The 18,081-nt window shown below is 33.4% G+C and overlaps 1 protein-coding gene across 5 annotated transcripts in view; it reads left to right on the forward strand.

The window, feature by feature from the left end:
* Positions 1 to 18,081, forward strand: part of PSPC1 (paraspeckle component 1) — a 77,135-nt gene that overhangs the window by 38,142 nt on the left and 20,912 nt on the right. The window contains exons 7-9 of one of the 5 annotated variants that reach the window (XM_027557644.1): positions 5,872 to 5,929; positions 9,798 to 9,967; positions 12,162 to 12,640. The exons of 2 other annotated variants lie outside the window; for them this stretch is intronic. In XM_027557644.1, the coding sequence (XP_027413445.1) occupies positions 5,872 to 5,929; positions 9,798 to 9,967; positions 12,162 to 12,347 (414 nt within the window). In that variant the 3' untranslated portion in view covers positions 12,348 to 12,640. Of the gene's footprint in view, positions 1 to 5,811; positions 5,848 to 5,871; positions 5,930 to 9,797; positions 9,968 to 12,161; positions 12,641 to 18,081 lie in introns of those variants that run through there. 2 more of the 5 variants (XR_003513811.1, XM_027557646.1) reach the window with 2 other exon arrangements.

Raw genomic sequence — 18,081 nt, forward strand, 5'->3', positions numbered from 1 at the left:
CCTTTCTCTGTTGGTTATGTTGGAAGGTTTGCATGCTGTTATTTGAGTTCTATTAATAGGAACATTTCTTATTTCCTATTTTAGTTTATTAGAAGATTACTTTCTTGACGCACACCTTTTAATAACGCTTTTTAAATGAGTGGATAATTTCTTGGCAAAGTGGCCTACCTTTTTTTGTCATTTTATTTTTCTTTATACCTGTTTTTTAAAAAATATTTTACGTAATTGATTTCTGTTGCTTTCTTGTTGATAAATATGTTTATTCCCTAATATTTCTAGATGCTGACAGTTTGTCTTCTCTAATGAAAGTCTGACTCTCTAACAGTCTAGTTATTCTTGTTATGTAAACTTCTCTAGTGAAAAGATACATTTCCACGTGCTACAAGAATTTATTTTTAGGAAAAACTCTAGGAATATTTAATGATGGGTTGAATATTGCTACTTGCCAGAACTTATACATTTCTCTAGAGTTTTATTTCAGGATTTTTAGCATTTTCTTTATTAAGACATGGAACTGAAACAGCACATCGTGATCCTTAGATATTTCTTTAGAGATATACCCGAGAAAGGACTTGATGGATTAAAGGAGAAGGATAGTAGCTGTTGGGACTATATTCACTCAGACGAGTACTTAGATTGATCATTGTGTTGGGTGAACACACCATATCATTGCTTGCAGAATGTTATTCCAGCTGGTAATTATGTAAAGTCAGTTTTTGTTTAGTTTACTGTTTCCTAAACCCTAGGCATTCATATACATATTTTAGCACATTAAGTATTAAGGAAAAAAGTCAATATTCTCCATAAAATAATGTCTAGTTCTACATTAAGGTATATTGGTTTAGTTAATTTACATTAGGGCAAATTTTCTGCTACTTTACTTTTTCATGAGTAAATACTGACAGGAACTTACAAGCAGTGGTCCTTAAGCTTTTTGGTTTCAAACCTTTTTTAAAAGCTATTAAAAATTATTGAGGACCCCAAAAAGGTTTTAATTACACTATATCAATGCTATATTAAAAATTTAAAGAGACATTTAAAAGAAAATGTGTTGTAGTGGAAAGAGGGACCTTATTTTACAGTTTTTGCAAATTTCTCTAGTGCTCGACTTTGTGTAGTGGAAGAGTGGTATTGTTTTACTCCTTTGTGAATTTCTTTAATTTTGGGCTTTATAAGAAAATAGCTGGCTTCCCATATTTGCTTTTGCATTCCACCTATTGCAAACTGCTCTTTTGGTCAAAGAGCATGAAGGAAACCTGGTTTCACATGGATAAGTAAATGGAGACAAGTATATATATTTTAACCTTTTCAGATAATTGAAATATTCTTGTTTGATACTGCAGTGAAACTTGACAAGCAGTAGTTTCTTAAAAGTACTCTTTTGCATTAGAATCCATTCGTCTACCTTATCTTTGAGTGGATTGTTTTCCTGTGCATGAGTTTGTAATGTACCAAACAGAAAAATAGTGATCCCTTGAGTTTCACCTACTATCTAAATGTTAATGTATTTTGTTATACAAAATTAAAACAAGTCACATTTCTTAATACCATCCACTTATAAGAAATTACACAGGTCAGTAATCTGCTTGTCTGTCAAATGCTGTCTCAAGTAATAATCTTGCTCCAAGAAAATGTCTTACTCAGCTGCAGCCCAGTCACAGAAGTGGTTTTCTTGAAATATCCACCCTATTTCAGAATGCAGCAGAAATGCTTAATGTAGACATCTATTTTGTTGCATAGAATAATTAAAGACATGTACCTAAAGATAGAAAGTTCATAAAATTAATCCTTTTTACTATTTCATCCAGGTGTTCATAGCTGAAATTATTATTTTTTAATATAAAGTATCTTAATTCTTGTCCTTATACAATGTAAATACTGTTTGTCATGATTTGGAAGTAAGACTGTACCACACAATGGCCAAAGAAGAATCATGCATTCTATGCCTTGTCTTTTGTCTGGTCACCTAGAAATTTAACATCAGCTGTAATTGTCGTTGCTTGTCGTCTCACATTTCTTTCATCCATATATTCGCCATAGTCTGCTTTCCCTTCCACATAAATTCGACACCTCTTTTTCAAAAACTGATGTGCTGCATCTCTGAAGCCCGGTCAGAATTGTCTTTTGACTGATGTAACCCATTTGATAGGCTTCATTTGCCCTGATCACCACATCTCATTTGTTGCTAGAGAAAATACTGTGACTGGGTTTTTTCCCTTTCACCTGTCTCATGACAGGGTTCTGACCTACTCAACTAAGTAACTGCACACAATTCAGAGATGCTTTGTGAAACAAACTGATAGCTATTTCAGACCCATGTTGTACAGCAGGTCTTTAAGGACATTCCTCGTGGTCCAGGGATTAAGACTCCACGCTTGCATTGGGGAACTAAGATCCCATATGCCTTGACTCAGCCACAACGAATGAAAATAAAGTACAGGTGTTTGAAATGTGGCTTCTATATTTTCTTTTCTTACAATCTAATCTTTAGTCTTTTCCAGGTGCTCTGGCCCAGGCAGCCGTGACTGAAGTTATTTAACTGCAATTGTAATGTGAAGAGTACAGTGATTGCTAGTAAAAATTGAGTGCAGATGCCTTGCTTTGTGCTCTTAACACTAGGATTTTTGCTTACCATTGCTCTTGCACCGTGCCCTAGAGTGTCTCAGTGGAAAGCCCAGATAAAACAATGTTAGAACTGTGTTCTGTGAAGTAGCTTTGAGGTCGTGCACATCTTGGGCGCGTCTTGGGAGATTCTTTTCACTCCATGAACCACATCTTGAGAACTTTGTGTTGATGAACTGTTGCTCTGATACAATGTGGCTCTGGGATCAGTTGTACTTTTCTTTTGTTTTTGGTCAACTGTGTATTTAAGCATGTTTCACTAACCAGTTTTCAAAAATACATATGCATAATTCTTATAATTGAAAGGAACACCTTCTTAATATGGTAAAAACATATTAAAAACCATTGCTTTTTGTTAGTCTTTAATAAGATTCTTGAAGAATGTGAAGAAGATAATTCCATGAACTCTATTTGGGCAGATTTTTATAGGTCAGCTCAATCACTTTGCTACACGTATGACCCTGCATAAGTTATTGAACAATGCTGGGCCTTAGGTTTATCATCTCTAAAATAGGATAACATTCGATCTTACTTCATAGGGTTGCTGTGAGGATTTGTTGAATTAATTAAAACTGTCATCTTAGTTTTCTCCTTTTATATAGCGCTGCAGTCTTTTGAGATTTTGTTTACATATAAATTGTTGCCTGTTAAACCACAATAATTTTGGTTAAGTAATAATGTCATTAAAATTTGTATTATAAAAATATCACACATATTATTGTATCAGTTCCAATTTAAAATATATTAGAAGGATTTGCAGGAGCAGTTGAGGGTCTTATGTATTGTTTTTGGGTGGGTATATAGTTATAGTGAACTTCAAGTGATTTCTCCTTATTGATACTCAATATATCAAGTTATGAGAAGGACTGTCTTAATTTCTTCTGATAACACTACCCTTAAATATTATATCTGCCTCTTGCATTTTACTGGAAGTATGTAGCAATGGGTTTATAGAAAGTTAAAATAACCTTAAAATACAACTAGGGAGCTAAAATTTTTGCTTTTTCTAAATTAGTTAAAAATTGATCTGTCATCTGTATTATCTCTTTTCTTAATATTGTGATTATAGATATGTAAAATAGTACTCAGAAGTTTCCTTTAGGGAAATATTAACAAATTATGCATTTTTAGTGAAAAATGGTGTAATAGCATGAATTGTTACTGTAATCCAATGATCTGCTACCTTAGAATGTTATGACATTCTGATTGTCTCATTTAAAGATATTTTAAAACTGGAAATAGTTTATAACAGAGCATCAAAAGGGGACTGTTTCGGCCACTGTTGAATAGTTGACTTAAAACCATAGATCTCTTCAGTATGTTAATATGCTTTCTGCAAAACTCTGTTAATGAAGGAAATAGACCAATACAATATGTTTTTTTAAAAAGTACTTTATGAATGATAAAACTAAACACTACTATTTCAGAAGGTGAAAGGTAAAGCTGAAATCATAAAGAGGCTTAAACAATAAAAAGGATTCTCTGATGCCCCACCATGAATTGCAGGCATTGAGTATGGGTGTTGGAATACATAGGGGGATTTGAAAATTGAAGTCTCAAACGGTGAGACTAATAATTACTCTCTGTCAGTGATTAGCTATTGCCTACCTAGTCTTTCATAGTTAAGGCAAATCAAAAGTAAAAACCTAAGTTAAACCTTTGTTCCCTCCAACATGTTGAGACCATAAAATCCATGTATTTTACTTTGGTACTGGAGTGCAGCCAGCTCTTTGTGAGACGTATCTTCTGTAAATAATAACGTTAAAGATTTTGGGTTTGCTGAAAGAGTCCACACGTTATCACTAGGCTCTACTACTGAGGAAATGAGAGCTTGGCTTAATTTATTGATAATAGTGTGAAGTATGATTATAGAATAATATTTTCCCTATAATTTCAGAATTACATGACTTCATTGGTAATCAGTTTTATAAAATAGTCTAGCTTTCTTGCTGGTCAGTAATACTATCTGTTAATAGTCAAATGTTTTATGATGAAACAAATTTATTTTTTGGAAAGTTAAACGTTAACTTTGAGAAAGCTTTGGTATTCAGATTTTCTGGGCAACGAGAAACATTTCTTCATGGAACTGTTACATAAGTGGTGTTTTTCTCATGTCGTAGCTTCCTTATGGGTTAGCTTTAGAGGTACCTCCATTAGGTTAGATGGGCAGTTGACTTGCTGCTTAGTGGTTTTTCTCCGTTTATAGGCTTTTTATTTCCTTCATTTCTAGCTTTATAGGTACTTTTCACTAGTATTTTAAAACCAACTCGTTGTAATAAAACTGCTTTTGAAAATAGAAAAATTAGGCTTTTTTTAGATTTAGACATCACTTGGAATTTTTTTATGATTGCTACTTGTAACACTTGTTTGGTATTGGAAAAGATCATTAAATAATAGTGTAAATTTCAATTACAATATGTTGGGTAATTTCACCTAGAGATTTCACTGAAGTTAGTTCTATGTAACTGTTGGTAAATGAGTTTTTAAGGACTAGTTTTTGTACTGAAACTTAAAATGTTTTGTACATTTGTGTGGCCTTTTATGTCATAGGTAACCTCAAGAGCATTTTGTTTCAGAACTTGATGACTGTGTGATAACACTTTATTTCAGTTTCTAAAAAAATTCTTATTCAGATAAAGGAAGCAATATTATGTTGAGCTTTCAATAATTGCTTGTATGTAGTGGAGGGTTTATGGTATATCTGAAAGACCTGGTGAAATAATGCCAGAGGACTTGAAGAAAAATGCAAAGGTGAATTATATTGCAAAAATGAAAATTGTCTATAACCTTATTTTTGGCTTAGTGCCCCACAGCTGTGTTGTGTGTTTGAATACATTTGAATGTGAAAGCGGTAATGGTCATTTCTGTTTTAAGACTTTAGAGACCTAGGTGGGAGAAATAATTGGTCTTCTTGGTTGTTATTACTAGATTTTTCTTCTTCTAGACTCTAGGCATGTGTCTATGATCTCTTGGAAGAATAATATTAAAAATGTCATGTAATAGATTTTATGTATTACTCACTGGTAATATATAGAAGTATAAATTGGATGCCCTAAGCATTTGTAACATGTTTAATTAAGGCTGTGAGAGTGGTTTCTTTTCAGTGTTCTTATTAAGTAAATGATGTTGGAAATTTAAAATTTTAATGGAACATTATGTCCCAATTTATCTTTTTCTTTTTAATTTTAGATGGGAAATGTTAAGTCCTAAGATCGATAGGTTGACTGTGACAACTATGTTTACTTACAGAGAGAACAGGAAATGAGAATGGGTGATATGGGTCCCCGTGGAGCAATAAACATGGGAGGTAGGGATTTGAAGCACAGGCTTCTGTCACTTACTTGTCATTTTTCAGGGAACTATACATGCTATTTGTGGTATGTCAGTAACAAAAATTTGGAACCAACATTTGTAAGTGGTGAAATTTCCTACATTTATTAAACTGAGAAAAAAATCAGTATATTTAAAGTACGTGCTAGGAAGAACAATTTTATTTTGTTTATTCGAAGGCTAAAAGATGTATTATGTTTTAATAGATGCAACGAAAGAAACCTGTAAACAGGTTTTGATTAACAACCTGAAACTTGTAGTCATCACATGATATAATACAGCAATGATGTACTTTTAAAAATCAAACTTCATGCCCTGCAATTTTTTTGGTGTTGGAATTTTGCTAGCTTCTGAGTTATAGTGTCTTTAAACTTTTTGAGAGTATTTTATATATTTCTATTTTAACATAACATTTTGCATAACTTTGAAGCTATTTTTATTTATTTTACTGAATGTTTAACTTCTTTTGCACTAGCCCACAGTATCGTACACAGAAATGCACTGTTTGGAGACATGTGTGACTTGTCAAGTAAATGAGATATGTCTTACATATTTAAGCTCATGTATATCTTTAGAATTGATGTGAAGTTTTTAAGAAAATGTTCATAGTAGCACTTTAATATTGATTGCTTGTCTACCCAGGTGGTCAGGGGAGCAATACTAAGTAAATAAGCTAAGAGAAACATAAGTGGAATGTTTTCATAAGTTTTATTAAATTTTAACTGTCACACCTTCGAGATTTAGATAAATAAGTTTTATAAGAGTTTCACAGAAGCTGAGGTTAAATCTACATAAGTCAAGTGTACATATTGTTGCAAGGATTACATCACCTGAACACTCCAGTGCGTCAAGTGCACTCCCAGTGAGGAGATCCACATTGTGCTTAGAATGTATGCACGGTGTGTGGAATAAGAAATCTGAAAGCATCTAATATGTAGGTCGAGCATTTTTCATGACCGACCACTTCCCACCATGCCAGTTTATTGCCATTTGCCAATTAGCTAATCTAAATCATTTAAGACAAATGCTGTTTACTTTTGTCACTTTTCTTTCCTGCAAAAAAGTGGTTATTGACCATCTCTGAGATGCGGACGAAGCACAAAACATGGCCCTTAACTCAAAGAACTTAATTGTGTAGTACAATTGTAGTACAGTGGTACATGAAAAAAAATCAGAGAACCAAGAGTACATGAGAAGTTTTAAATCAGGTAGTACAGTTGAGGGTATAGTGATGTACAAGTAGTTGAGTGTTTATATCATTTTCAGAGTGAATTGTGGGCTGGTGTATAATATAATCCAGGTGGATTTAAGGATTTTCAGTGTGAGGTTGTTTGAAATGCCACTATAATTGTTAGATTGTCCATTAACATCGGAACCAAACTTGAAATATTTCTGATGTTTTAGGGACCATGAAAACAGTCTGACTTGATGAGCAACTTTATTAGAAGAAATGGGAGAATATACCTTTAGATTTCTTATTTAGTTAGGAATTTAAGAGATTTAAAAGTTTTGATGGCAATTTATTCACTAAAGAACCTTGTTTGAACACTTAGTTAGCTCCCCTAACATCCACTCCATTTAATTTTCTCCTTTTTACATTTTATTCAAAGTGAGAGTTTATCCTCAAAGTGAGAGTTATGACTTTTAAGTCTTTATCATGCAGTTGATTGTCACTGTTCAGTTGGTAAATTGTCATATTCTCTCCAGTTACATAGATGATATGTGACAGTAGGTTTTCTGGTGTACTCCACGTAGAACACAGTTTATAAAATTGCTTTTCAGGGGACCAGATAATTCTAACATTCCTTATTAGATCTTTACATTTAGTCTAATTACAGCCATCTGGTAGAAGAACATAATTACTAAAAATAAGAGTACTTCAACTGTTGATATTTGAAAATATTTGTCTTTTATTATACACATACTTGTATAGTTATATTGTATCTTAGAAGTTAGGTGTGATAATTATGTTTAATTAAAAGAAAAAAAAAACAAAACCCTAATCCTTGATCTGTTCTTTTTGGGGAAAGTTGAGGTAGGATTCCTCCTGGATCATGCCTCTGCCCTTAATCATTTTGCTTGTGGGAAAAGTTGTAGAAGTTTAGGAGAAGGAAATGGCAAGCCACTCCAGTGTTCTTGCCTGGAGAATCCCAGGGACGGGGGAGCCTGGTGGGCTGCCGTCTATGGGGTCGCATAGAGTCCGAGGTCTATGGGGTCGCATAGAGTCCGACACGACTGAAGTGACTTAGCAGCAGCAGCAGTAAAAAATTTTATTTGTAGCTATCCTAAGGGAATAGAAACATTGTTGGGTAGTTCAAGTGTAGATTTACTAGTGAGAACTTTTTGGGATTAAGGAACTACTTCCTTTCCAGGAAGTGGCTGGGGTCTGGGGATTGGGTTCAGAAGGAGCCACAGAGTATGTTGCCAGGACAACAGGAAGTCAGACTTCCTCCCTCAGCTGCTCCTGTACTGGGCCTTGTGCAAAGTTGAGCTTCATTGGATACTGAATTGTGAATTTGAATGACAAGTTCCACTCCTATTATAATGTGTTTTTGAGAAATTGAGTTCTGAATGTCATGAAATTAGCTAATACTAGAAGAAAATTCAGTCTTTGTCATGAATTTTTAATAATAAACAAGTATAACTAGTTTAAAAGTTTAAAAAGTTACAAGAGGATACCTAAAAATGTATTTGAAGTCATTATAAATGTTGTATTACAGCTTAAACATTATTGTAGTTAACATGAGGCAGGTGGATGGATGTCTTGGTGAAAAAAAAATTTGAGGTATCCGATTGTTCTCATTTCCAGAATTTCTTTATTCAGTATTTCAAAAAAAATTCAAATAGCTGTATCAATATTTTATCTGTATTTGGTTGCATTTGCTTTTAGAAAAAAGTTTTGTCATGATGAATCATTTCAATTTTTTAGTTTGTTTCTATTGTATATTTCTATATAAAGTTAACAAGTACCTCCTGTAATTTTGGGAGGCCTTCAGTAACTATGTAAAAGTCAGTTTGTTTACAGTCAACTTTATGTATATGCTGCTGCTGCTAAGTCGCTTCAGTCGTGTCCCAACTCTGTGTGACCCCAGAGACGGCAGCCCACCAGGCTCCCCCGTCCCTGGGATTCTCCAGGCAAGAACACTGGAGTGGGCTGCTATCTCCTTCTCCAATGCATGAAAGTGAAAAGTGAAAGTGAAGTCGCTCAGTTCGTGTCCGACTCATAGCCACCCCATGGACTGCAGCCTACCAGGCTCCTCTGCCCGTGGGATTTTCCAGGCAAGAGTACTGGAGTGGGGTGTTATATATGTATGTATATATGTATATATATAATGTACACACACACACATACCTACACTATATATACATATACACACACATATATACCTATATATGAGGGTGTGGTTTCTTCCATCACAATTTAATATAGTTTACATGCCAGTATTTTTAGTCATGACTATAAGAAAATTAAGTGGTTTTGTAAGTGCTAATCCTTTGCTGTTAATTTAAACTGATAGAGAGATGTCATACTTTCTTCACTCATAAGGGAGTATTAATTAGGTTAAAAAGCCGACTGCAGCAAATAATACTGATGTTTTAAAGAAAACTTTTCAAGCTTTGATAGTCTCAGACATAAAATAATTGATAGTTTTCTCATTTGTTATATGTACATTTGTTTAGCAAATGTAGTGCTCTATCAGAGTCAATAATTGAGTGTTCCATTCTTAAGGAAGTAAAATGATTTTGATAATATTCTTGTTATATAGATTGCCTAAGTATTGTTAAATTTTAAATGTTTACTCAACTAAGATAGGACAGCTCTAAGTATAGATTGTTTTGCGTAGATGCGTTTAGCCCAGCACCTGCTGGTAACCAAGGTCCTCCTGCAATGATGGGTATGAATATGAACAACAGAGGAACTATTCCTGGCCCGCCAATGGGTCCTGGTCCTGCCATGGGGCCAGAAGGAGCTGCAAATATGGGAACTCCAATGATGCCAGATAATGGAGCAGTGGTAATGTATCATGCGCATTATTGTGATTATATCAGTAGTATTTACTTCTGCCCCAAAGGTAACTTCACACTTAACATAATTTGGCATCATTTGTTTTGTCAGTAAAGATCAGTGTCCAATGAAGAAAAGATAATATTATGAACTTAGATGTTGATTTATGAGAGGCAATTTTTTATTATCTCAAGAGTTAGGATTATGATCCACGGCATGCTTTTGTATATGAGTGTATGGCAGATGTATATGTTAATTACAGTCATTTTACAGTGATTTTCATTTGTATACACCTCTTACCACCATTCAGCGTACATTCTAGTATTTTGTGATTGTGTTCTTTTCCTCTGAATTCCTTACCTTTGGTGAGGTACGAAGCCCCAATATGTATGAAAACACAGTTTTCTGTCTTTTTAAAAAAAAATCACTTATGAGTAATTTCAGAGAATTAACTGTAAAAAAATTTTCATTAAAGTTTTAAAGTATATTTTAAACATATTGATATTGCATTCTCACTAAATAGACTTAGAAATTTCAGTTACATTTACTACTAAATTTAGGCAATTTCATATCTTGGTTTGAGAGTGTGAAGATATCTTTGCCTGGGTTACATATTATAAAAATGTTTTTCAGTTGTACTTCATATTTTAAGTATCAGTGACAAGACTCATACCATTTTCTTTTCCCTTAAAGTCTGTCACTATTTAAATGAGACTTTATATTGGTAAAACATTTTCTTATTTGGTTTTTGTTAATGGTTGTCCTAAGTAACATTAAGAAAGGGGAAATTAGTTGACTGTGTATTTGGGAAAGGAAGCTCAGTTCTGGAATAGAAGATACCATTACTGCTGAGAAAGAGAAGGTATTGCTGTTAAGACTCAGACCTGCCATCAGCTCTAAACCCTCTTGATCTCAGAGACACAAGCAGTGAATATGGGTCTTAGAACCGATGGATGCACTATTCTATTTTAAGTTTTATTTACTTTAAATATAGTCCTTTAAGAATTTGGACAAACTGGATATGCCAACAGGCTTTTTAAATGAGTATCTACACAGATACCGAGGAAGTAACATAATACTGACTGTGATCAGATCCGGTGTTACATACTGATCAGTGTACCTGTGTCCTTCAGTGGAGGCTTATTTTGTAGTAAAGTGTCTGAGAGCTAGTAAAAACTTGTAAAAATACTTTGGTTAAAGTTTTTTGTAGCATGTAATCAGCAGAGACTTAGTAAAAGTAACTGGTCTGCTTTTACCTACCTCACACAGAAATGGTAACATTTATTTAAATGTCCCTCTTAGTCTTTTTCACAGTGGTATTTTACTACTGCTTATAGGGAGTTCTGTTCAACCTTTGCAATTATGATATGTAGTTATTACTGTGAAGTTTTTCAGAATACATAATTCGTGTTTAATTCTGCCTTTTGTTGACTTCTAAAAACTATTTCCCCAGTAATAGTCTTTACAGAAAAGCACCTTCCTTGAAAGTTTTCATGCTGAAATTATAACTGTGTTTATTTATACTTTCTATGTTAAATGCATTACTGTTGAAATTTTTATAATATTTACTGTGTTGGCCAAAAAGTTGGTTGGAGTTTTTCCATAAGATGGCACAGAAAAACCTGAATGAACTTTTTTGGCCAACCCAGTACTTCTTCAAACAATGTGATGCTGCTCCCCAGTTTTGTCTCTGATTTTTAAAACACAGTACGTTTATTAATTGAACTGTTACATGCAGTATAAACTTTAATGAAAGAGAGGGAGTTCCCTGGCAGTCTGTATTTAGGACTGTGTGGTTTCACTGCTGTGATCCTGGGTTCATTCCCTGGTCAGGGAACTAAGGTCCCACAAGCCACATACAGCATGGCCAAGCGAAAAATAAATACAAATAAAAAGAGAGAACAGTAAAATAATAACTAAGTTTAAGATGGCATTCACTTTGTAAAATCAGTTCGTTTTTCATGAAATTGGGGCATAGCATTAGCAAAATGTAACTCTTCATTCAGATGCTTCTTTTATTTTTTATTTTTAAAACATAGTAACTAATTAAATTGCTCCTTTCTTCCTTCTATGTGTGATCCTGATTCTGCTGGACTTTCTGCTGAACTTCATGACACCACCACTTGGGATTGTGCCAATTTTTCTTGTCACTTATATTTGGCGTGTTCCAAATGGACTTCACATTTGTTATGTGGTATTCTAGCACAATGATAGATTTCCGCAAGGACCACCGTCTCAGATGGGATCACCTATGGGTAGTAGAACAGGTTCTGAAACCCCTCAAGCACCGATGAGTGGCGTAGGTCCTGTTAGTGGTGGTCCTGGTGGTTTTGGTAGAGGGAGCCAAGGGGCCAACTTTGAAGGCCCTAACAAGCGTCGTAGATACTAAACAGTCTTTCGTTCATGACTGTTTAGAGGAGAAAAATAACTTTTACCTGTTACCTAGAAGAAAAGTTTTATTGTTATTGTATTTAGACTTTAAATTTTTTTTTAAATACTTGAAGTTTTTGTATTTTTCTTTATTCATAAGCTTTGTAGATTAGAATGGTAATGATGATACTCATCATTGTGAATGTTCAAATGTGTTTGTGACTTTAGCTAAATATAAGTATGCCACAGTACTGTGAATTTTGTGTAGTTAATCTCAATAAAGAAATCATCTTGGATAATTTTAAACTGTTATTAGTGGTATTCTCTTACAGTTTTATTAAACTTTGCTGTAACGGTAATACTTGGATTGCTTTAACTAACCCCAGCCATTTACAAATGACAATGATTTTCATTTGTGCAAGTTGCCCTGAAATAGGAGCTTAGTGAAAACTGATGTCAGTAAGGGGCAGACAGAGTAGCAAGTGGGGGAGGGCGGGTGTGGGGATTACACCTGTATGCACCATTGATGTCCTGTGAAATCAGAGTTGCTGTCTACATTTCATACAGATTCTGAATATTCAGATATTCTCAGGAGGAATATTAAGGATATCTTTGTCTTGTGCCGAGTTTTCCAAATAAATCTTTTGAATCTTGAAAAAAAATGTTTGAAGGCAAATCTCTTTTGCTTATAAAATATCTATTTTTAATCTTACTGGCTTTTATTTATTTGGTGTCAATATCTAGATCTTACTCTTTAAATTTTCTTTAAAATCAAACAATAAATAGCATTAGCTAGGATGTTAGTTGGGAATTTGCTGTGGTATTTAAAAGAAATTGGGCACTTCTTGAGCATGTTTGTTTCCAGAAATGTTCAAGGTAGCCTGACTCTGCAGGGCTATGAATGTTCAGGAGTCTCTCTGCAGTCAGACAGGCGAGGTGTGCTTGTCTCCGAGAAATATGGTTCATGTGGTGAGTGTTACAGCAATCAGATTAGATCTCTTTCCTATCAATTATGTTTTGAAGATTGATTTTCAGTAGTATGGAGAAACATCACATTAGGATTTTTATTCTAAAACAGTTCTCATTAAAAATTTTGTATGTTAGCCATGTTTAATTTAAAATTACATTTGAGGAATCATGTATTTAAGCCACAAATCTAAGGCATCAGGCATTGGTTGTAGCACAGTTACTTCTCACATAACATTTCAGTGTGTTACTATACCATGCTTTTAGCATTTTTCTGAAGAAGAATGTGTTTTAAAAAAGTGAGCAGTGTGTAAATATTACCCAGGCATGGTAATACCCATTTTTGCTGGAAGGCATCCTTTGAAAAAAGTTTGGTTACTTAAGATTGCATAAAAGCAATTGACTATAAGGCATGCTTGAGATGCATGCTTTTGTATCAAATTTTTCTTATGTACTATTTTATGTTCTATTTTTTTAGACACAACAATATGGATGTAGTTATTTTCCAAAATTGGCAGCATTCTATTGTTTTTGGCAAATCTTTGAAAACACGATAAGGAGATTGTAAAATAATAGACTATTCTCATCACATTTTCTGTGAATGTGAGTTGGCAAGGGGTGTGTAATTTGTAATGTTTGTGACATTAATTGCAGCGTGGGGAGTTTTAACATCAGCTATAATTTTTAAGTGATATCTGCTGCACCTGAATATACCTTTCCTGTCATCTGTATTTTTATTCTTAAAATCTTTAGGTAATTTTTAGTATTGTATTTTGCTTCAAAACTGAATTAAAATTGGGAGAAACTTTGTCCTTGATGTTAATACCAAGCTAGCTTTGGCCAAGGCTGTGAAATTCCGTACGATTCACTCAAGAACATTTGAAACCATTGCACAAAGAGATGCCCTAATCTGAACATTCTAGTGTCCGGCTCATTCTGGCTCCAAGAACAGAGCTCTACACAGCTTTTTCCCTTCATCGAGAAAGTCCTTGTTCCAGTTCTTACCAAGTTTACCCTGGAAACAGCTTCTGAGTGAGTCAAGTGGAGCATCTGTGAACTCCTAGTTACTCAAGTTTTTAGTGTTTTTGTCCAGTTAAACAACTTTGTGGCTCAGTCATTATTTTTTCTTGTGGAAAAGTATGCCAAGGAAAACATTTGAATGCAATTTGCTTAAAACTTGTAGATATAAAAATAAAGAATAGTATTAGCTTTTCTAAATAAATGTGATTTTGTCATCCATGCTCCCATAATTCTTTTCTTAAAAAGATAATATGAAACAATATTAGTAGTATAACATCACAGTATTATGTTTCTTTTTGTGTAATGATTTGAAACACTGCATTTAAAGTCTGCATGATTTAGGTTTCATATGCTGTTATTAATATGCACAAAATAAAATGAATATCCATTTTCCTAATTGTTTTATTTTAGTGATGTATTTTGTTAATTTCTCCATTTTTATTTTGAGAATGAATGTATTCATTTTCTTCTTGACGTGATTCTGTCTTTAAAAAGCTATTGGTTAACTTGTATTTCATAAAGCTCAATTTGTTATTTTGAGTTTTTAGATTTTTATGCTTAAAATCAGTGCTGAGCATTCATTGGAAGATATTAAATATTTGTTTTGAATCCTACAATATCAGTAACATGGGAAAAATATTTGTTTTACCTAGAATTGCCATTTAATAGAACCAGAGATGATCAACAATGACAGTATCTGAATTGGATTTTGTTTCTCAAATACCTAATTGAATTATGCTATCACATTTTATTCAGAAATGTACCTGTCGAACATACAAGTTTCAGAAAGTTGGTGTTACATGTAAACTCTATAATAATTGCTAAATGTCACAGTGAATGGTTAATAGTCACATTAATGATTTGGGGGTGGGTTTATAATTACAAATTAGGTTATGAATGAGAGAAAGTACATAAATGTGTGATTGAATGGAGATGGTTTGTGGAAGAATGTGATAAATGTGTGTTTAAACCTCTAAAATTTTTGATATTTAGTGTCAAATGGTGCTAGTCAGAAATGAAAAAGATACCTTACTAGGGAAGAGTATGATACTTAAATGTGGGTTTTTTGGTATGTTAGGAGTTTTGTTATAATATGTAGTAGTATGTTTAACCATATTCGTGAAATTTGAGAGCATAACTGATTTTAAAGTCAGACTTACTTTTAAGAATAAGGCACATTCCTGACTCCTAGATTTCACCATTGTAAATGTTGCCCTGTCTTTTCCTTCCTAGTTGGTTAGATGCTCCTCCACAGGAACTCCTGGGGTCAGAGGAGGGGCTACTTCAGAGTAAGTAGCCAGGCCATCTGTTAAGTGGTACATGTAGCCCAGTATGGGTTATTTCATTGTAAACAAATAATGGTTAAATAAATTGACAGTAGTTTTACATTTTTCAAGAGCATTGTTTCCTTTCCAGTACCCTTCATTACTAAATTTTTAAAAATGGGAAACTGTAGTAGTATAAGATACTGGTTTTCTCCAGTGTGTATAATGAAGTATACACATACAGTTTCCTGATTGAATGTGGTTAAGTAATTTATAGAATGTCACTCTGGGAAAATGGTGAAGAATTTCACTATTTTTATAGAATCTGATTTTTTAAAAAGTTTTCTGATCTTTAAAATCAGGATTATATATTGTGTATTAGTTCTTTTAAAATCAATAGCACTATCTTCTGAGTATAGGAAAAAATATCTTGAAAGGGTCTTTGTTTCAAAGGGTCTTGATTACTGAATAATGTTATTACTGATTGAAGTTTGAATCTTACATGACTGAATATTTAAAGGTCCAAGTGCTGTGTTACCTTGGGAATATTATTTGACCTTTTGTCTTTTTCTATAAAATCGTGTTTAGATTATAAGTGTCTTTAAGGATTCCTTTTGGTTGAAACCTATTATTAGGGTATATTTTTATTCACCTGGTGGAATTAGCAGTGTGTACTTTTTTGTTTTGAGATACTTTCAATATGATAAACTTTCATTTTCTAGATGAAGAATATCACATTTCTTAGAGTAATGTAGCCAGAGTTTGTAATGCATATTTAAAAGAATTCTTTTTCAAGTATATTGTATTATAGCTTAAATCAGTGTTGTAACTACCAACTCCTCTGTTCAGATTTTGTTGACTGTTCATTTAAAAATCTTCATTAAAATTACAGTTTGTCATCCCGAATTAAAGCAATGAGTTTCAAAAGAGATGGTATTGCTTCTAAGTAAAATGTCAAGTTTCAGGCAGTTCACTTCTGTGTAAAAATTGACTTGAATTGTTAGGATTAGGTAGAATGAAGTGTATATAATTTGAATACGTGAATTTTTCTTTCTACGTATTCTTTATATTTTTAAAAAGTATAAAAAATAAATGGTTTTAATTTACTCATTAAATACAAGGGCCTTGTGTTGATTGGTTCCGTAATAATGTAAGTGTACCATATGTCTTAAATGGCATGTTGTTGAAGGTTTTAGAATTGATATTTACACCTGGAATTTGTTTCCAGCTCTGAAATTGTCACTACAGGATCAAGTTCATTTTTATTGTGTGTTATACATCTCAGTTTAAGGTAAAATATATATATATGAAATAATATAAAAAGCTGTAGGAATCTATAATGTTTCATGGCATATTTGTGAGTGGATCTTTAAGAAATAGTCTTCGAGTTCTGATGTCTTTTATGGGAAGTGTCAGTGAACCAGGCTTCTGTGAATGAAGCTTTGTGTATGTTTTATCCTTGCCGTGTTCTGTGCAAGTTATGTACATTTTTATTTTTGTATGCTTGTTTAAAAAATTATTTTCTGCAGATTATTCATATTATCTAATACATAAAAATAAACAAACCATCTTATTTCATTGTACATTTTGCCAGGATGATTTTAGTTAATTTCTTGTCAAGGTATGTTTTAATTTAGATAATGTAAATTCATATAAAATATGATACATTGCTTAGATTTACAAGTGTGACTTTTTATGTACTAAACAGATGTTAAACAACTTCACATAGTGATTCTCTTTTAATAATTTCTGACCTTTTTAGTGTTATAAATAATAATAACTTGCTCAGTGGTTATTTAATCTATAATCTTTCTTTTTTTATGCCTGTGGTTAAAATATTTACATTTTTATGCCTGTGGTTAGAATATTTTAAACAGAATAACTATGAAGCCAACAGTTTAGCAAACTTAGCAAACTGGGTTGTGAGAAATAAATGGTGTGGTATCTAATACGAATATATCATTTTATGACAAAAAATGTTTATGGGAGCTCTGTCATTAAGAATTCACTATATTTGTTTATTTGTTGCACCAGTTATGTATTGAGAGGTCCTCTTGTATTTTGGACCCATCTCCAGAGCTGAGATACAACAGTGGGGGAAAAAATCCCTGCTATAAATTTCAGTAGTCGTGGATGTCCTCTGAATTGATGGCTCTCAGGCTAAGTGTGCACTGGAATCACCTGGAGGTTCAGTAAAACAGACCTCTGGGCCCTAGTCCAGAGTTTCTGATTCAGCAGGTCTCAGGTGGGGCTAAACAGCAGGCATTTGTAACAAGTTCCCAGGTGATACCCATATGTTGGGTCTGGGGACCCCACTTTAAAACCTCTTTTCTAAAGTGTTCCTCTGAAGAGGCACAGTAACTCTTTCAGTTGGTTGTTTTTGGTGGTGGTGGCATAGGGGATTGTCCTGGTACATTGTATGTTGAATAGAACCCTTAGCCAATCGTTAAGAGAAACCAAAACACTCTTCAAGCTTTCCCAGGTTCTGCCAACTGGCAAGAA

Source organism: Bos indicus x Bos taurus, chromosome 12 (genome assembly GCF_003369695.1).
Source record: "Bos indicus x Bos taurus breed Angus x Brahman F1 hybrid chromosome 12, Bos_hybrid_MaternalHap_v2.0, whole genome shotgun sequence".
NCBI classification, from domain to species: Eukaryota; Metazoa; Chordata; class Mammalia; order Artiodactyla; family Bovidae; genus Bos; species Bos indicus x Bos taurus.